At 44.5% G+C, this 21,468-nt stretch overlaps 1 protein-coding gene across 1 annotated transcript in view; it reads right to left on the bottom strand.

Moving 5' to 3' along the window:
* Positions 1 to 21,468, bottom strand: part of LOC133375143 (neurexin-2-like) — a 224,977-nt gene that overhangs the window by 126,520 nt on the left and 76,989 nt on the right. Inside the window, exon 3 of the mRNA XM_061606708.1 lies at positions 18,672 to 18,689. Within this exon, the coding sequence (XP_061462692.1) occupies positions 18,672 to 18,689 (18 nt within the window). The remainder of the gene's footprint in view (positions 1 to 18,671; positions 18,690 to 21,468) is intronic.

Raw genomic sequence — 21,468 nt, 5'->3', positions numbered from 1 at the left:
TATTTCTTCACCACGTACTGTGACTTCTCTAAGTCAGTGCAAATATACTAACAAATGTATTTATTCCATTTATGGATACCAGCAGGTGTGTGTAAAAGGTAACAAAGGAAAAATCAAGGGATGAGCAGCAGCTTGCATCCCATAGTCATGAGTAAATCTGCTGCTATGTTCATTGATTTAGTTCTGCTTTTATGGTGTAATCCTCTTCATGTCTACTCAGAAGAAAATCCCATTGAGTTCAATGGGACTTAGTCCCAGGTAAAACTATGCATAGGATTGCACTGCACATAATGCTTGCTACTGCAATTTCAACATTTCTCAATATTCATTGTTTTATATTTTCTAACTTTTCTGATGCAAACCAACTAAAAAATCTTTCTGCTGAATGGCAGTAAAATATATATTAATTTTAAACAAACCAACATACATCTGGGTAGAAGACAGATGCATTGGTCTACTGTTTGGAACACCCTCGTAAATCTGTTTACTCTTGGTCTGGCAATAGCCAGACTAGGATGCTTAGATCTGTTTGCTGCTGTCAGCATAAGCATATATATTTATGCACATGTGCATGTCTGGGACTGACTCATTCACACACAAAGGTATTCCCGCCAACTAGAAATGTAGAATCTGGCTCATGCACAGCCCAAGTATCTAAGCATTTGCTCTACAGGCAGAAGTTCCAGGTTCAATCCCTGGCTTCTCCAGGCAGAGCTGGAAAAGTAACTTCTCTGTCAAAACTCTGGACAGCCACTGCCAGGTGGGAAGAAGATGGAACGATCTACTAGGAGATCTCTGGGTGATGTGCAGTAGATTATAAAAGATTTCTTATTCCTAGTTGTTTAAGATGAAACTCTTAAAATGGTTACAGAAAGAAGGAAAGCAAAAGCAAAAGGAGATACAAACACAGTTAGAACCCTAAATGCAACAATACAGTGACTAGTACGTAGGGACAAAGAGAACTATTACAATAGTCACTGTATAACAATAGGAGAGGACAACAAAAAGGGTAGAACAAGAGCCCTATTCCAAAAGATTAGAGAAATTAGAGGGAAATTTAAACCAAATGTAGGGATGTTGTATAATCAACAGGAGAACACACTGACTGACCAAGATGAAATAAAAAGACGATGGAAGCAATACAATGAACAACTCTATAAAAGAGATGCAAGGATGACAGATTCATTCATGGAGGAACCATATGATGAAGAACCAGAAATTTTAGAATGTGAGGTGAAAGCTTGGAAGAAACAAATCACCAGGAACAGATGGCATACCAAAAGAGTTGTTACAAGCTACTACTGAGACTAAATTTTGACTAAAATTTGTCAACAAATAGGGAAAACTAAACAATGGCCCACAGACTGGAAGTGTTCAATATACATCCCAATTTGAAAGAAAGGGGATCCCAGAGAATGCAGTAATTATCAAACTATTGCCTTAATATCCCATGCAAGTAAAGTAATGCTCAAGATTCTACAACAAAGGCTCTTACCATATATGGAGCAAGAAATGCCAGATGTCCAAGCTGGATTTAGAAAAGGAAGAGGCACCAGAGATCATATCGCAAACATGCTGGATAACGGAACGGAGCAAGGAATTTCAGAAGAAAATCACCCTGTGTTTTATAGATTACAGCAAAGCCTTTGACTGTGTAGATCATGAAAAACTCTGGAATGCTTTAAAAGAAATGGGGGTGCCACAGCATCTGATTGTCGTTATGCACAACCTATATTCTGGACAAGAGGCTATTGTAAGGACAGAATATGGAGAAACCGATTGGTTTTCAGAAAGGGTGTGAGATGGGTGTATTTTATCACCCTATTTGTTTAAATCTATATGCAGAACATATCATAAGGAAAGCGGGATTGGACCAAGATGAAGGAGGTGTGAAAAGTGGAGGGAGAAATATAAATAATTTAAGATATGCATTACTAACAGAAACCAGTAATGATTTGAAATGAATGCTGATGAAAGTTTTTTTTTTTTTTTTTTTTCAATAATTTTTATTCAGATTTTCATAAAACATACAAGACAAAATCATAAAACATTCAAAGACAAAAAACAAAATCAAAAATAGTTAAACAAAAAGAAAAAAAGAAAAGAAGAAAAAAAAAAAACAAAAATAAAAAAAAAGAGTAAAATATTGACTTCCCATTTGTCAAAGATCAAATCAGTTATAAGTCTATAATATATAGCAATCCTGTCTCTTAAGTCATATTATAAAATCACTTTCCTCCAGTAGTTATCTTACTTAATCATCAAATCTCATAAACATTACTTTATTCTTTCCACAAAAAGTCAAAGAGAGGTTTCAATTCTTTAAGAAATATATCTATCAATTTTTTTTTTCCAGATAAGCATATCGATTAATCCATCTCATTACTAATTATGATAATCTTATTGTCATAACCATAGTCAAAATAAACATTTCAATTAATCCATCACATCAGAATCTGTTAGGTTCAGTAATTTCAGTAGCCATTGTTCTATTATCTCTATTAGTTCCATTTTCCATCTTCCATCTTCAGTAGTCTTGTTAAGTCCAGTAATTTCAATATCCAATCTTCCATTATCAGTATTCCATAATAATCTTGCTGTCAAAGCCATAGTCATATAATAAGAGTCTGATGGGAATTACCTCTATCCCAAATATTTTCTTGCCATCCATTCTGAATAAGTTGCTGAAATACTGCTGTAAAATCATATCTCTGTTCTTTTTTTCAAAATACACTGGGTCATCTCTTAAAAGTTTTTCCATTGTCACATGGCTGCAGTTAATTCCATAGATTTTCTCTATATTGGGCTCCATCACATCATTCCAGTCCAGAAGATAATCCATGCCATTGATAACTTTATCTCTAGAATCTTCATTAATTTCTTCAGAGATAACATTGAGTTCCAAACAATAGATTTTATTTCTAAAGTCCATAGACTCCAAATCTTGTTCCTGTTCCACGTTTGTTCCAATCTCCGGGATCTCCTCTCTCACAGGGACCCCTATTCCAGTCTCCAGGGTCTCCTCTCTCACAGGGACCCCTATTCCAATCTCCGGGGTCTCCTCTCTCACAGGGACCCCTTCCAGGGTCACCTCTCTCACAGGGACCCTTATATCTTTAATCTCCTGCTTCATTTTACTCAATTCAATTTTCGTTATCTCAATCTCATTCATTATTCTCTGAAACATAGTTATTTCCAGATTCTCAGCCACTTTCTTAATTGCCATTTTAAAAGAAAAATATAGGAAAACCACTTCTTATTTCAGCAACAATTGGGTTAATACTCCAAACTTGGTGACATCACAGTATAAACAGAGCAGACAGCCTTATCTCTCCAATAGTTAAGTAAACAAAATGCAGTTCCCAGGATCGAAGCAATTAATGGCAATCGTCAAGAAACAGATTCGTCAAAATAAAATAGACCAAAAAGAGAGTAGTCTCAAAACAGTATAATATTTTTCAAAATAAAAATCTGGAATAGAAATCCCTCTTCTGTGTGTATCTTTAGAATGCAAATCCAGGACAGCTTTTTGCAACAAAAACAGAGATAAGCTATTAATTAGTGCGTAGCAGAGAGAAGTTACGGCTCCCCAGTGAGATGTCAAAAACCGATCAATCTGGCAAATCTCTTTTAAACAGCAACAATTTAAGTCAAGTAAAAGAAAAATATAGAAAGAAGGGTGCTTGCCTGTTAGTGCGTTCTCTCTTAGAAGATAAGATGAACGTTCGCTTTAACAGATAGAGCTTGCTGTTGAAAATCCGTCCCACCTTCGTCGGCTGGACCTCGTCCCATAAATTAATGAGATCTGGTCGTCCCAACAAAAATAGGCTTTGAGGTTAATCTCTTCGTTTCTCCCTACCCGGGAGAAGTTTAATCAGTCAAAAAAAAAAGAAAAAACTGACTGATATATCTGAATAAGCTTCTTTTGAGGCAGGAGCCCGTCTCAAAAGCAGGCACAGGCTAAGTCACCCTTCCCGGAAGTCAATGCTGATGAAAGTTAAAGAGGAAAGCACAAAAGCAGGACTACAGCTGAATGTCAAAAAGACTAAAGCAATGACTACAGAAGATTTATGTAACTTCAAAGTTGACAATGAGGACATTGAACTTGTTAAGGATTATCAATACCTCAGCACAGTCATTAACCCAAATGGAGACAATAGTCAAGAAATAGAAGAAGGCTAGGACTGGTGAGGGTAGCTGTGAGAGAACTAGAAAAGGTCCTCAAATGCAAAAATGTATCACCGAACACTCAAGTCAGGATCATTCAGACCATGGTATTCCCAATCTCTATGTATGGATGTGAAAGTTGGACAGTGAAAAAAGCGGGTAAGAGAAAAATCAACTCATTTGAAATGTGGTGTTGGAGGAGAGCTTTGCACATACCATGGACTGCGAAAAAGATGAATAATTGGGCGTTAGAACAAATTAAATCAGAACTATCACTAGAAGCTAAAATGATGAAACTGAAGTTATCATACTTTGAACACACAATGTGAAGACATGATTCACTAGAAAAGACAATAATGCTGGGAAAAACAGAAGGGTGTAGAAAAAGAGGAAGGCCAAACAAGAGATGGATTGATTCCATAAAGGAAGCCACAGACCTGAACTTACAAGATCTGAACACGGTAGTTTATAACAGATGCTATTGGAGATCACAGATTCATAGGGTCGCCATAAGTCGCAATGGACTTGAAGGCACATAACAACAAGTTGTTTAACAATCGCAGCAGAAACAACAATTCTCCACACCCAACAATTATACTAGTGAAATGAAAAAAGCTTGAGGCAACCACAAATGGATTTTTCCACAGTAGGACTGTGAGCTCAGTTCAATTCTGGTGCTCAAAACAAATTCCTGAATTCAGAACTCTTCAAATCTAAGTGTAAATCTTTTGCACCAGGCTTCAGTTGGTAGATTTCAGCTTTCTAGTATAAAGCAAAATAGATCCCACAAGCCTAAATCTTCCACCCCCTGGTGTAGATGACCACACTAGAGAGGCTAATGGCATGATTCAGTATAAGGCAGCTTCCTGCGTTTGCAAACAAAAATATATACAGTTAATCTGGATACCCCAAATCTGTCTATTTTTTTATTCCAGCCTAGTATAAGAAATGCAAAGTCTGGGATTTTAGCAGCCAAACACATCTAGTTAAAGGTGGAAGAATTCCAGCATTAACCTGATTAATATAATTTCCGGAGAGGCTAGTGTGCTAGACTGTTGCAGCGCAAAGAGCAAAAAGTCTTTATGGCATCAGTTTTTATGGACTCTGTTAGGCTTTGAGGTGCCACAATTAATATATTTATTTATTATTTAATTTATATCCCGCCCTTCCTCCCAGTAGGAGCCCAGGGCAGCAAACAAAAGCAGCAAAAACTTTAAAGCATCATAAAAACAGACCTTAAAATACATTAAAACAAAACAACTTTAAAAACATTATTTTAAAAAGTTTTAAAAACATCTTAAATAAAAGGGGTAAAAAAAAAATTGTTGGGGGGGGGAAAGGTTTTTAAAACACCATATTAAAAGCAATTCCAACACAGATGCAGAGTGGGATAAGTCTTAACTTAAAAGGCTTGTTGAAAGAGGAAAGTCTTCAATAGGCGCAGAAATGATAACAGAGATGGCGCCTGCCTGATACTTAAGGGGAGGGAGTTCCACAGGGCAGGTGCTGCCACACTAAAGGTCTGTTTCCTATGTTGTGCAGAATGGACCTCCTGATAAGATGGCATCTGCAGGAGGCCCTCACCTGCAGAGGGCAGTGATTGACTGGGTATATAAGGGGTAAGAAGGTCTTTCAGGTATCCTGGTCCCAAGCTGTATAGGGCTTTGTACACCAAGACTAGAACCTTGAACTATATAGAAGCCTGAACACAAGACATTCTAAACAGTGGACATGAAGTGCACCTCCAAAGCACTATGGTGCTCCCACTCTACATGAAGAACTGAAATTTGGTACCACACAGTCTCACTCCCAAATTACTAGAAGAGTTTGAAAATGAAACTTGTACATATTTGTCAAAACTTAGGGCAGCCCTCCAAGCATGCATCAAGCTGAACTACACAAAGGATGCAACAATTAACTTTGAGAATTAATTTCTATTCCAAAAAACATGAAGTGTGTCAGGGGATGGAGGAGATGCAAATTCGAGCTGCAGCGAGGAATGGGCATCTATTCCTGCAGAATGCAAGCTGTCTTTACTAGTGCCATTGTTATTTGTTTCTTAATGCATGCACCTGTCAAGTCACCTCTGCATGCATACATCGCTCAAAGGCAGGTTGGATATTGTCCTATCAAAATAGGGGTGTGAGAGAACCAGGAGAGAGAGGACGTTCCCTTGGTCAGACTTTGGTCACATCTGTACCATACATTTAAAGCACTCTTACACCACTTTAACAGTCATGGCTCCCCACCACAAGAAACAAACAAGAATCCTGGAAACCGTAGTTTGTTAAAAGCCCTCGGAATTGTAGCTGCAAGGGGTCTCCTACCAACTCTCTGTATGCTTAACAAGCTATGGTGCCCAGGATTCTTTGGTGGAAGTCATGACCGTTAAAGTGGTATAAAAGTGTTTTAACTGAATGGTGTGGATGTGACATATTTATCCAGCCTGATATTGTCTCCTCTAACTGGCAGCTGACCCCCAAGGTCTCCTGCTGAGGGTGTCCTGCCCCGGGCCCCTCCACTCCCCTTCCATGATCCATGGCACGAGCTGCACTGTGGATCGCAAGACAAGAGCTTCCAAGCCACCCGCTGCCGCTGCCGCCTGCCACCATCCCGCCCACTTCACCTACCTTTCTCTGCTGTTCTTTGTGGCTGCGCGCACTCCGTGCACACGGTTGCCATCAATCAAGGTGGCGGCCGAGGTTTCCATAAGGGACTGAAGCCTCTGCCGCCATCTTGGTTGATGGCACGCAGCGCGCGCATTGCCACCATCAACCAAGATGGCGGCAGAGGCTTCAGTCCATTACAGAAACCTCGGCCGCAATCTTGACTGATGGTAACCCTGCGCACACAGTGTGCGCAGCCGCAAAGAACAGCAGAGAAAGGTAGGTGAAGCGGGTGGATGGTGGTGGGTGGCGGGGGGATGGTGGAGGGCGGCGGCAGGTGGCTCAGAAGCTCTTGTCTTGCTATCCGCGGCACGGCTCGTGCCACGGATCACGGAAGGGGAGTGGAGGGCCCCTTTGGAACCAGCCCTGCTGGGACCTTCTGCATGCAAAACAGGTGCTGTGTCAGTGAGCTCCACCAATATGGTGGTACTATCACCTCACAGAGGGGAAGGAGAATTTAATCAGGTCCCAGGTCCACCCCTGTCTCCCTTTATGGGTGTTCCTAAGGGCCCAGCTGGGTTGGAGTCTGGAGAATTTCTCTCTGACCCCTTTCCAAGGCCTCCCCCACCTGCTCCCTGAGTGGCTTGGCCCATGGTCCTGATGCAACATGACAACTCACCTGTGGGCAAGTAGGAGGGGATTTGTATGAAGACAGCCCAAGGGAACAAACCTAGGACCTTCTGCATGCAAAGCAGATGCTCTCCCAATGGGCAACAGCCCCTTTCCACTCAAGGGGTCAAGCAACAATGCCACACTTAGTTATTGCAGCCAAACTTGTTGGGATGTGTATGCGTGCATGCACAAGTGCATGCGTGCGTGCATGCGTAGCTGCCTCTGGGCAGGCTCCAACTGCTGCTGAGATTGGATCTCCAGAGAAAGAGGTATATTCAGGCAGGAAAAAGACCCCCAACTGCAGACTTCTTTTCCTGAGAGGGGCAGCCTCTGTAAGCCATTAGGTGTACTTCCACTATGCCTACATGGTGTGTCTGCACTGTCAAATCTAAACCAGTTTCAAACCTGTTTAGCCATCACACCTACGAGGAACCCTAGAAATCTGAAACATCTTTGATTACACTAGAGCGGCCTCCCACAACTTATTGAGCTTCAGATATTTTGGACTACAACTCCCATCAGCACAACCTGTTCAAAATATTTGGAGGGCACCAGGCTGGCGGAGGCTAAACTACAGACGCACTTAAGAACTGAATAAGGCATTCTCACAACACTGCAACTTTCAGAGTGCTTTAGTTTAAAAGTAGCTTAGATGAATTCCCTATCCCTGTATTCATCACCCGGTTCAGACCTGCGATCCACATTTAGCTCAAGCATGTATCTGGGGACCCACTTCTTAACCCCCCCCATATATCTGTAGTGCTGCTGTTGTAACCTCCCAAAGGTCTTCAGTAATGAGTGGCTTCTTGCTCCCCACCAGATATTTGGGGGGCTGCAGCATCTTTCCGTTTCAGTGGAGATATAGTGACGATTATATCTCCACAGAAGATATAATTACTAGTACTAGTTCCCCTCTATTCAGCACTGGTTAGACCTCATCTTTAGTACTGCACCCAGTTCTGGTCTCCACACTTCAAGAAGGATGCAGACAAACTGGAACGGCTTCAGAGGAGGGCAACAAAGATGATCAGGGGACTGGAAAGAAAGCCCTATGAGAAGAGACTGAAAGAACTGCGCATGTTTAGCCTGGAGAAGAAAAGACTGAGGGGAGATATGATAGCACTCTTCAAGTACATGAAAGGTTGCCATTCAGAGGAGGGCCAGGATCTCTTCTCGATCGTCCCAGAGTGCAGGACACAGAATAATGGGCTCAAGGTGCACCGAGCCAGATTTCGACTGGACATCCGGAAAAACTTCCTAACTGTTAGAGCCATACGACAATGGAACCAATTACCTAGAGAGGTGGTGGGCTCTCCGACACTGGAGGCATTCAAGAGGCAGCTGGACAGCCATCTGTCGGGAATGCTTTGATTTGGATTCCTGCATTGAGCAGGGGGTTGGACTTGATGGCCTTGTAGGCCCCTTCCAACTCTACTATTCTATGATTCTATGATTCTATGAATTGTACAACTGTGGGAAAGCTTTTTTTTTTTAATCTGCTTTTAAGGAAACGGCAGATGCATACAATTCTGCCACCCATATTTGAAAATCCAGATTTCCAACTGGAAGTAAACTGGGGCAGAACCAGTTGGACACAGGAATCCCAGACACATTCCACTCATCTCGAACACATGTGCACACAGCACACAGTCACAGGACACGTGCTTTGTTCTCACAGTGCTGCCTCTGGAATTATTCCTGTGGACGAACACATGTAGGAAACGCTAGAGTGGGCCTGAAAATCCCCATGGATGAGGCTAAGAGCCTAGCTGCTGGATCAGACCAAAGGGAGCCCTTGTAGTCCAGCGCCCTGTACCCCACAGCAGCCAGCCGGAGGCCCCACAGAGGAGTCCACAGGCAGGAGAGAAGGGCTCCCCAGCAGCTGGGACTCAGCTCTATTTGGCTCAGCTCTGTTTCATTCCAGCCCTTTAGTACAGCTTCCGGAGCAACACCAGTGCTAGCAAAATGTTTAAAGGTTTACAGGAGCATCTAGTCCCTCTGCCACCGTCCAAGATGGGACTCTTCTTTCTGGCCTTGTTTTTTACAGACGCACACACACAGGCGCACAGACCTTGCGCTGGCCTGATAGGATTACTTTTATGAAATGTGTAGATTGCTTCCCATTAGAAAGTCCTGAAGCGATTGGCAAGCAAGTAAAAATACAGTAATAACATTACAAATGCAGATTAAAAACAGATTTAGCAATGTATTATAATCTCACTAGTGCTGCCAAACTGCCTGGAAAAACAAAACTGTCTGTGCCTGGTGCTGAAATTGCTGACAAGGATGGTGCCAGGTGGGCCTCCCTGGGGAGAACGTCCCGTAAACAAGGGGCTACTACAAAAGAGGTCCATTCTCTCACCAGCACCCTCCGGACCTGTCTTGGAAGTGGCATGCAGAGAAGGGCCTCAGTTGATCATATCAGGTCCAGGCAGGTTCATATAAGTGAAGTGGTCCATTAGGTTCATTCATTCATTGGCAATCACTCGTGGCTGAGTAAGATTGTCTTCCAAGATAAGGTTATAGGGTTATTAGGTATAGGGGTCCTGAGCCATATAAGGCTTTAAAGGTCAAAGCCAGCACTTTGAACTGGATCTAGAAAGAAACCGGCAGCTAATGCAGTCAGGCCAGGACCAGTGTTATAAGTTCATGCCTTCCTGTCTAGCCACTGCATTCTGCACTAGCTGTAGTTTCCAAATTACATAGTCCCATATACAATGCACTGGAGTAGTCTGTCCTGTTGGCTACCAGAGAACAGACAACCAAAGTATGGTTGTGGCCTCATCTGGATGTGGATAGCCTTGCTGTCTGTGCACTAGAAGGAGCTGAAGTAGGTAGAAGTCAGTCCATGACACTGAAACCACTTGTGCCTGCAATGGAAGTGGTGGATCCAAGGGTACCCCCAACCTGTACACCTGCTCCTTCCATCCAGAGGAGCTACCCACTCACAGCAACTCAATCTTATCGGGATTGAGCTCCAGTTTGTTGGCTCTCATCCAGTCCATCACTGATCTCACACATTCTCTTCCTCTAAAGGAGAAGGGCAGTTGCATGTCATCTGCATATTGATGACAGTGCACTTCAAAGCTCCTCCCTCAGTGGGTTTATGAAGCAGCAACCCTGAGAAACCCCACTTTGGAGGCTCCACATGGCCAAGCAATATCCCCAAGCACCACCTTCCAGTATGAGCGGAACCATTGCAAAACAGTGCATGCCAAGTCTAAAATTACCCACATGTGCAGTGCAAATCTATACAAGTCTACTCAAAAGCAAACTACACTGAGACTTACTCCCAGGTAATTATGTACAGGATTGCAGCAGTCTAGCCCTTTTGGAGATCACTTCTTTTAACGACAGAGACAGAGACTGGGGGCAGAAAACAGTGTCCCCAGGTGCCACCTGCTGCCTGAAGCAACAACTTCATGGGATGGCCGGCCCTACAGATGCCCACACATAAGAACCTCAGAAGAGCCCAGCTGCTGGATGAGGCCCAAGGGGGCCCATCTGATCCAGCATCCTGTTCTCACTGCGATCGACCAGATGCTCCAGTGGGAAGAAACCTGCAAGCAGGACCTGAGATCATCAGCACTCTCTCCACCTGTGATTCCCACAACTGGTATTCAGAGACACACTGATTTTGACAGTGGAGGCAGAATACAGAATTCACCTTTTTCATAGTGGCCACACAACTTTATTGAGCTAGCCACTACAGCCCCAAAGTCTCATTCCTTGTCAGTCACCGCCAGTTCAGACCCATGAGTGCATATGTGAAAGGAGGACTGTTTGTTCCAGTGTGCATCACTTTACACTTGCTTACACTGAATTGCATTTGCCATTTTACTGCCCATTCACTCAGTTTGGAGAGATCCTTTGGATCTCCTCACAATCTGCTTCTGTCACCCTGAACAATTTGGTATCATCAGCAAATTTGGCTACCTCACTGCTGACCTTTAACTCTATATCATGTGGCAATAAGGGCAGCAAAAAAAGATTTTTATGCTGCCTCTATTGCATCTGCAGAGTGCTGTCCCAGGAGACTGTTCCAAGTGGTCCGGAGCCTGGTCGGTCCAGTTGCTCCGGAACCAATGGAACATGCTAAGGCCTCCTGTGACGAGTTTGCTAAACACTTTGCGGAGAAAATTGATCGTATTAAGAGTGCTATTCCGTGCGCTGTGGACACAGTGAGCGAGCCAGAGGTGACCAGTGGTGCTCTGGTGGTGTGGGATCGGTTCCAGCTTCTTCCATCGGATGAAGTGGACAAGGTGCTTTCAACCTTAAAGCCAACCACTTGCTTACTCGATCCTTGCCCATCGTGGCTCATTATGAGCTGCAAAGATAGACTGGGTGAGGGGATCAAGATGGTGGTAAATACATCTCTCGAAGAGGGAGTAATGCCATCATCGCTCAAGGAGGCAGTAATAAAACCAATCTTAAAGAAGCCCTCCTTGGATCCCCAAGATCTGAACAACTTTTGCCCAGTCTCAAATTTGCCATTCTTAGGCAAGGCGATTGAGCGGGTGGTGGCAAAACAGTTGCAAGCGCACTTGGAGGAAGCGGATTATCTGGATCCATTTCAATCGGGCTTCAGGCCTGGACATGGGACTGAAACAGCCTTGGTCGCCTTGGTAGATGACATGAGGAGGGCGTGGGATAGGGGCGAATGCACCTTCCTTGTCCTCCTTGATCTCTCAGCGGCTTTCGATACCGTTGACCACGTTATCCTCCTGGACTGCCTGAAGAGGTTAGGCATGGGGGGCACTGTATTGCAATGGTTCCATTCCTTCCTCTCTGGTAGGTACCAAAGAGTGGCATTGGAGGATGAGGTTTCAGATCCTTGGCCTCACACTTGTGGGGTGCCACAGGGTTCCATCCTCTCCCCGATGCTGTTCAACATCTATATAAAGCCGCTGGGGGCAATCATCAGGAGATTTGGGCTGCAATGTCATCAGTATGCGGATGACACACGGCTCTATCTCTCATTTAAATCTTCACCGAGGTTGGCTGTAGAAACCCTGTCCAAGTGCCTGGAGTCGGTGAGTGGCTGGATGGGAAGGAATAAGCTGAAGCTGAACCCTGACAAAACCGAGGTACTGTTTGTGGGAGACAAGGGAAGGCTGGGGGATGTGGACCTGGTGCTCAATGGGGTACGTTTGGCCCTGAAAGACCAGGTCCGCAGCCTGGGGGTCATTCTTTTTTTTTTTTTCAATAATTTTTATTCAAATTTTCATAAAACATACAAGACAAAATCATAAAACATTCAAAGACAAAAAACAAAATCAAAAATAGTTAAACAAAAAGAAAAAAAGAAAAAAGAAAAAAAAAAAAACAAAAATAAAAAATAAAGAGTAAAATATTGACTTCCCATTTGTCAAAGATCAAATCAGTTATAAGTCTATAATATATAGCAATCCTGTCTCTTAAGTCATATTATAAAATCACTTTCCTCCAGTAGTTATCTTACTTAATCATCAAATCTCATAAACATTACTTTATTCTTTCCACAAAAAGTCAAAGAGAGATTTCAATTCTTTAAGAAATATATCTATCAATTTTTTTTTTCCAGATAAGCATATCGATTAATCCATCTCATTACTAATTATGATAATCTTATTGTCATAACCATAGTCAAAATAAACATTTCAATTAATCCATCACATCAGAATCTGTTAGGTTCAGTAATTTCAATAGCCATTGTTCTATTATCTCTATTAGTTCCATTTTCCATCTTCCATCTTCAGTAGTCTTGTTAAGTCCAGTAATTTCAATATCCAATCTTCCATTATCAGTATTCCATAATAATCTTGCTGTCAAAGCCATAGTCATATAGTAAGAGTCTGATGGGAATTACCTCTATCCCAAATATTTTCTTGCCATCCATTCTGAATAGGTTGCTGAAATACTGCTGTAAAATCATATCTCTGTTCTTTTTTTCAAAATACACTGGGTCATCTCTTAAAAGTTTTTCCATTGTCACATGGCTGCAGTTAATTCCATAGATTTTCTCTATATTGGGCTCCATCACATCATTCCAGTCCAGAAGATAATCCATGCCATTGATAACTTTATCTCTAGAATCTTCATTAATTTCTTCAGAGATAACATTGAGTTCCAAACAATAGATTTTATTTCTAAAGTCCATAGACTCCAAATCTTGTTCCTGTTCCACGTTTGTTCCAATCTCCGGGATCTCCTCTCTCACAGGGACAGCCTGGGGGTCATTCTTGACTCCCAGCTGACCATGGAGGCTCAAGTCTCGGCTGTGAGCCGGGCGGCGCTGTATCAACTCCATCTGATAAGGAGGCTGCGCCCCTACCTTCCCAACCATCTGCTCCCACCGGTAGTACATGCCCTGGTCACCTCTCGCCTAGACTACTGTAATGCGCTCTACGTGGGGTTACCCTTGAAAATGGTCCGGAAGCTGCAACTGGTACAGAATGCGGCGGCTCGTCTGATTAAAGGCAGCCGCCGGCAAGATCACATCACTCCAGTGCTGAAGGAGTTGCACTGGCTACCGGTTGTTTACCGGGCCCAATTCAAGGTGTTGGTTTTGACCTTTAAAACCCTATACGGTTTTAGCCCAGTCTATCTGAAGGAGCACCTCCAGCATCGTCAGGGATGCCGCTCAACAAGATCAGCCTCAGAAGACCTTCTCTCGATCCCACCGGTTAAAACAGCTAGACTGGTGAGGACCAGAGAGAGGGCTTTTTCAATAGTGGCCCCCACCCTGTGGAACTCTCTCCCAAATGATCTCCGCCATGCCCCTTCTGTGATAAGCTTCCGCCGGGCCTTGAAGACCTGGCTCTTCAGGCAGGCTTTTGGGGTGGGTTAGGTTTCTTACTGTTATGGTTTGAAATTTTAATGTTTTAATGTATTGTTTTATCTTGTACGTCGCCCAGAGTGGCTGGACAACCAGCCAGATGGACGACTAATAAATTAAATAAATAATCATAATAAATAAATATATTGCTTGCTCTCAAAGTATAACAATTATAGTTCTATCTATAACAATACTTTCTTCAGGAAAAATGTTAAGCACGCACACAGCCCTCTAAGATCACCACAGCAAAACTTAAAACTGAATTTGATCTTTGTAAATTCCAGTACAAAGTGAGCTGATCCATACCCAGAGGTGGCATCCAGACAGGACTTTGGAGCAGATGTCCAGGGCCCATCCAGCAGGAGGAGCAGGGGTGAGGGCCCAAATGTAGCTGGGCTGGTGGCTTGCCACATTTGAAGTAAGTGAGCAAATAGACATCATCATCTAAAGGAGCCTCCCCACCCCTGTGGCCAAAAGTCCATTAAGTCCAGAATCTAACTACATTACCATCTGGCCTTCCTGGACGAAAGGACGGATCAGAACTCAGTTATGCACCAGATTTCGCACTTCCTGAATGTTTCAACAAAATTCTCAGCTTAAAAAAAGTATCAGGCTACATTTATAAAATGTGTATTTTGAGAAAAACATATAAATAGAAATGTGCTAGGATAAAATATGTTTGAAATTGTTTTTAAATATGTATTTTAATGCAAAATTCTGTGCAGATTTTTTTTAAATTGCAGATTAATGCAAAAATGGAACATGAGGCTTTTGGGTGAAGAAACGAGAAAGTGACAAAGAGCAAAAATAGACGGATTTCCACAAATGAAATTCATCCTGTCCACATCTTCAAGCAAAGCAATCTAATTCACCCAATCCCTGATCGGAACACAGCTTTTGGTTGGACTGTGTGCTTCTCCAAATTTGGTGATGCAACTTTGGTTCAAAATAGGGACACAAAAATGCACATTGTCAACCGCCTCCTTAGACAGTCTCCTACTTTGCATTTACTTAAATAATTTTTGTTGTTGGTTTTTATGTTCTTAGCAATGTGCTCCTCACATCTTTTTCAGCATCCCTTATTGTCTTCTTGCGTTTCTTTTGCCAGAGTTTGTGTTCCTTTTTATTCTCCTCATTCGGACAAGACCTCCATTTTATGAAGGAACCCTTCTTGCCTAATAATGAGCGTCTTTGGCTCTGCTCATTAACCACACTGGCTTCCTCTTGGGCCTGGTGGTACCTTCCCTGATCTGCGGTATACACTCCAGCTGAGCTTCTAATACTGTGTTGTTAATCAGCTCCCAAGTGTTTTGGAGTGATTTGACCCTCTGGACTTCCCCTTTCAACTTTCTTTTTACCAGCCCCCTCATTTTAGAGAAGTTTCCTCTTTTGAACTCAAATGTGACCGTGTTGGATTTTCTTGGCAATTGGCCATTTACATGTAAGCTTAATTTAATTTCACTGTGGTCATGGCTCCCAATCAGCTCGACAACACTTACATCTCGCACCAAGCCCTGGGCGCCACTTAGGATTAAGTCCAGGGTTGCCGTCCTCCTGGTTGGTTCCATGACCAACTGTTCTAGGGCACAGACATTTAGGGTAGCTAGAAATTTTACCTATTTGTCATCACTGGAACACATATGCAGCCAGTCTATGTCAGATTAGCTGAAGTCACCCATTACTACATTTTCTCTTCTGGGTGCTTCCCTGATTTCATTCTCCATCTCAAGATCTTCCTGAACGTTTTGGTTGGGGGGAGGCGGAATAGCATGTCCCCAGTACTAAATTACTCTTGTGGCATGGTATCACTACCCACAACGATTCTGTAGAGGAGTCTGCCTCTTTGGGGATTTCTAGCTTGCTGGATTCAATGCCCTCTTTCACATACAGAGCAACATACATCCTCCCCTGACCTTCCGACACAGTTTATATCCAGGGACAACCAAGTCCCTCTGGTTTTCTCCATTCCACCACCTTTCTGTTATGCTCACGATATCAATGCTTTCCTCTAAGATCAGCAATTATTTTTTTATTTTATTTTTATTTTATTCGATTTCTATACCGCCCACAGCCCGAAGGCTCTCAGGGCGGTGCACAACATAGGATAAAATACAATAGAATCACAAAAACAGTAAAAGCATACATATTAAACAATTAAACGACCTGATATACATTAAAAGCTAAAAAATAGATTAAAATGCCTGGGAGAATAAAAAGGTTTTAACCTGGCACCGAAAAGATAAGTGTAGGCGCCAGGCGCACCTCATCGAGAAGACCGTTCCATAATTCGGGGGCAACCACCGAAAAGGCCCTAGATCTTGTTACAACCCTCCGAGCTTCTCTGTGAGTCGGAACTCGGAGGAGGGCCTTAGATGTTGAACATAGTGAACGGGTAGGTTCATATCGGGAGAGGCGTTCCGCTAGGTATTGTGGTTCCGCGCCGTGTAAGGCTTTATAAGTCAAAACTAGCACTTTGAATTTGGCCCGGAAACAGATAGGTAGCCAGTGCAAACGAGCCAGAACAGGTGTTATATGTGCGGACCGCCTAGTCCTCGTCAACAGTCTAGCTGCTGCGTTTTGCACTAGCTGTAGTTTCCGAACTGTCTTCAAAGGCAACCCCACATAGAGCGCATTGCAGTAATCCAATCTAGAGGTTACCAGAGCATGCACAACTGAAGCGAGGTCGTCGCTTTCCAGATAGGGACGTAGCTGGGCTACCAACCGAAGGTGGTAGAACGCATTCCGTGCCACCGAGGCCACCTGCGCCTCGAGAGACAGGAATGGATCAAAAAGAACCCCCAAGCTACAAACCTGTTCTTTCAGGGGGAGTGTAACCCCATCTAGAACAGGTTGAACATAGTGGATTATCTGATTCTACAGGCCCCTTAACACTACCAATTGGATGGAGCTGACTATCTTTCCAGACAAAGATTTTTTTCCAGGGAACAAACTAAGCCACAGCAAGTCGCTTTCTTGATCAGGGTTGGTGGGAAACCCACTGGGTCTCCTGATGCTGTTGGACTAATGTAAGATGCTTTGTTTCGATGATGTTTTTAAAGATGTTGTTTTTTATATAGATGCTTTTAGTGTTCAGTCATTTGTTTGCCACCCTGGGCTCCTTCTGGGAGGAAGGGTGGTACATACATTTAAATAACAATAGCAGTAATATCCCATCATGCCCGACCATATGCTGGCTGGGGATGATGGGAGTTGGAGTCCAGCAACACCAAGAGGGTCCCCACAGGTTCCCTTATCCCTGCTTTGCAGAGTCAGAAATGGAATACGTACATAAAGAGGAGGATTTGCTCCCGCTGGAGCCATGAGTTCTCCTCTATACTAGGGCATATTCCTGCCCTTGTAAAGGCAGCCGAGCCCACTGTCTCCGGCTGTTGTCACTGCAGCATAGCAGCAGCATTGGTGCACATGGTGCTTTTGCAGAATAGAAGTCTCTGCCCCGAGGATCTCAGACTCTTACAGACTGAAGTTTGACACAAGGAAGCAACAGCTGACGGGGAGGGAAGAGGAGGCAGCAGATACAAGGGCGTGTTATGCAGCTGTTGCAGTGGCAGGTTCCTAAAGCAATCTGGTGCCCTCCAGCTGTTCTAGACTACAGCTCCCGTTGCTAAAATTCCCAGCCAGCATAGCTGTGCTCCGACTGCTGGTGGCTGGGGCTGGTGGGAGTTGCAGCCCAGAGAGCAGGAGGGCGCAGGTTGAGGAAGGCTGGCCGAAGCGAAGGTGCAGGCTGAGTTGCAGCATGGCATCAAAATCGTGCTTTTATCACAAGGCAATAGGCCAGCAACACACCCCAAAATCATCATATCTAATCTAGCGGGGTGTGGGAGATCTCCAGAGATCCTAGTTTAGTTTCTCAGCACACAACAGAAAGGGCTGAAAGTGCTATCAAGGGCGAAGGGAGGGGGAAAGCACCATTTTGCATGAAGTTTGCACATCTCCCCCCCTCTCCCCTGCAACCAGGAGACAGTTTTAGATTTGCACAGATGCCACCATGTATATATATATATATAGACTCTGTAAACTGAGGCTCTCCCAGAGAAAAGTAGCCCCCCACCCCAACACTGCAAAGCACTCCGCGTTCCTGCATTCAAAAAGATATTCCTCCCTCACCCCCAAAAGAAGGCATCCCTTTCCAAGTTCTAGGAACAAAAAGGAATAGTCTGTTGTTCTCCTCCCCCTCCCAACCCATACAGCCCATTGCCCTCTATGGAGCACAGTCAGCTTCTAAGGGCTACAAACACCAAACCCCACCCCACCCCATAATAATAATAAATTCCACAAGACAAGCATTTGGAACTCACAGCAACCATATGAATAACACAGCAATGCCCCCCCTCCCAGAGCCCCTCTAAACAGAGCACAGGTGTCAGAACGGCAAGGAAAGAGGTACTCACCTTCCATCGTGAGCTCTTCTGCGGGGATGCAGCGAGGCAGGCAGAGAGTTGGGGAGGAGAGAGAGAGAGAGAGAGTCAGTATGGCTACCAAGCAAGCAAGCAAGTAAAAAAGCCACAAGGGTGGGGGGGGGAGTTGTAAAGGGGCAGCCTCACCATGAAACGGGGCTCAGCCGCAGCTCGGTGGTGGTGGTAGAGGGCAGCCCCTGGCTCAGCCTACAGCAGCACCTCCAGGTAGGGCAGGAAAGCCCCTCTGGCTCAGCATACAAGGCAGCTTCCCATGTTCTGCTGTGGGCTATAGATTGGGGCAGCTCTGCCTACCTGCTCCTGAAATCTCCGTCTGCCCCGCATTACAAGCTGAACTGCTCCTCCGGGGGTCTTGGTGGCACTGGCTGCCTCTCAAGGAGGGACCCTGCATAGGTGCATTTGTGGCACACTTGCACCCCAATGCCGCAGTGCGCACTTACAGCATCATCTCTGAGGCACTGCCAGCAACCCCTTCCCCACAAACCACTCCAGAGAGTCAAATGTCAGCTCTCTGGGCGGCCTGGACATACCTTCCCCCTTCCCCAACACACTCTGTCTCCCTTATTTTAAGAGAGAGAGAAGTGTGGAGTGACTCCCCTATGAGGAAAGGCTGAAGAATTTGGAGATGTTTTAGTTTAAAGAGAAGACAAGTCAGAGGCAACATGATAGCATTGTACAGAATTGTTCATGGCATGGAGAAAGTGGACAGAGAAAGTTTTTCTCCCTCTCACATAAGAGTAGAATGCAAGGACATCCAATGAAGCTGAATGCTGGAAAATTCAGGACAGACAAAAGAAAGTATTTCTTCACAAAGCACAGAGTTAAACTATGGACTTCTCTCCCACAAGAGGCAATGATGGCCACCAACTTGGACAGATTTAAAAGATTAGACAAATTCATGAAGGAAGAGGCTATCAATGGCTACTAGCCATGATGGCTATGCTCTGCCTCCATGGTCGGAGACCGTGTGCTTCTGAATACCAGTTGCCAGAAACCGCAGGAAGGGAGATTTTTCTTGCACTCAGGTCCTGCTTGCAGGCTTCCCAGAGGCATCTGGCTGGCCACTGTGAGAACACGATGCTAGCCTAGATGGGCCACTGGCCTGACCCAGCAGTCATGCTCTTCTCATGTTCTTAAGGTAAGCCGTGGGGGGAGGGGGACCCAGAAGAGAGCCTCTGATGAAGATCTTAGAGCAGGGAAGAGGAACGTCTGTGGTCATCCAGGTGTTGCTGGATTACATTTCCCAGCATCCCTGTCCATTGGGCATGCTGGCTGAGGCTGAAGGGAGTCCAACATCAGATATGCACCAACCCTTTTGTAAAGGGCAAGAGTGATGGGGTGTCCATTTGACAGCATTTGGGAAATACTCCAGGAGTCAGTTACTGGGACAGATCTATTTGCCAAGATCAACATGCATCTGGAAGGCCACAGGTTCCCCATCCTTGTGTTAGAGTATGGACAGGCACCTGCAGAGACAGGTGATTCTTCAGCCATGCCGATCCCAAACCCTGAAGGGCCTTAAATGCCAAACCAGCATTTTGAGTTGGCCCTGCAAACAGAGCAGAAGGCAATGCAATGGGAGAAGCATCAGCATGATATGATGATAACATCCCAGTTAGCAACCCAGCAGCTGCATGTTGGGCTGATTACAGTTGCTGAACCATCTTCAGAGGCAGCCCTGTGTATAATGTGCTACAGGAGTCTAATCTGGTGGTTACCAGAACATAAATAACTTGAGACTAGGCTAAAGCACTCCTGTCTCAGAGCTTAAAATATTGGGAACCCAAAAACTGTTCTCTGCAGCGGCAAGAGACTAAGAGTCACACCAGGGGCAGGCTCCCCTCTCACAACCTTTGACTCTGGCTCTTCACACATGCACAGGTATCAACAGCACTATGGCAGCTACTGGATGAGGCACTCTGAGCATCAGGCAAGTAGCTTAACTCAACCCAAATCACACGACAGAGGCAATCCAAGAAGACCTGTAGCCACGCCACGCGGTCCCTTGCACAGGCCAACTCTCAAAGGCCATCTGGAAGCCGCCATGAGTTCCAGTTTTGGAAAAATGGCGGGGTATAAATAAAGATGATGATGATGATAATAATAATAATAATAATAATGGCTCAGTGACAGAGACCTATTATTGTTGTTGTTGTTGTTGTTGTTATTGTTACTATTGTTATTACTATTATTACTATTATTTAATAACAGCAGCAGCAGCAGCAGCAGCTTTGATGCAGAGATACCTCCCATGTTCTGTCCTGGCATCTCCAGATAGTGTTGAGGAAGAGCCACCCGATGCCCTGGAGAGCTGATGCTACCAGCATCCGCAGACAATAGAGAACTAGACGGTCCGACTCTGTACCAGGCAGCCTCCTGTGTTCCAGCCTGCAAGGCCTAGGCTAAGTGTGTGTGTGTGTGTGTATGCATAACCACCCCAAGCACAGAGGTCATGCACTCTGCCCTTATCCCCTCTTGAATTGGCTTTGAACACAGCTGAATGTTCCAGCAGGTGCTGGAGAGCTCTCCTATTGCCACCTGGTGGTGCTCAACTGGCACAATGATGAGCAAGAGTCTGGAGCCATGCCCAAGGAGATCCACCCCATTCCATCTTCTGCCAGCCTGCTTGGCAGCTGATCCTGGCCTGTCCTTGCAGGGAACAGCAAGGCTGCCTGGCCCCAAAGACCTCCCTGTGACGATCATGGGGAGTGCAGGTAATGGGAGGGAACAGAGGGGTGGGCACTGCTCAGGCCTTGCCCGTGGGCATGCTGGT

This window comes from Rhineura floridana, chromosome 22 (genome assembly GCF_030035675.1).
Source record: "Rhineura floridana isolate rRhiFlo1 chromosome 22, rRhiFlo1.hap2, whole genome shotgun sequence".
In the NCBI taxonomy this organism is placed as follows: Eukaryota; Metazoa; Chordata; class Lepidosauria; order Squamata; family Rhineuridae; genus Rhineura; species Rhineura floridana.
Note: the sequence above shows the minus strand (reverse complement) of the source record. Positions and strands in the feature narration are given on the sequence as shown.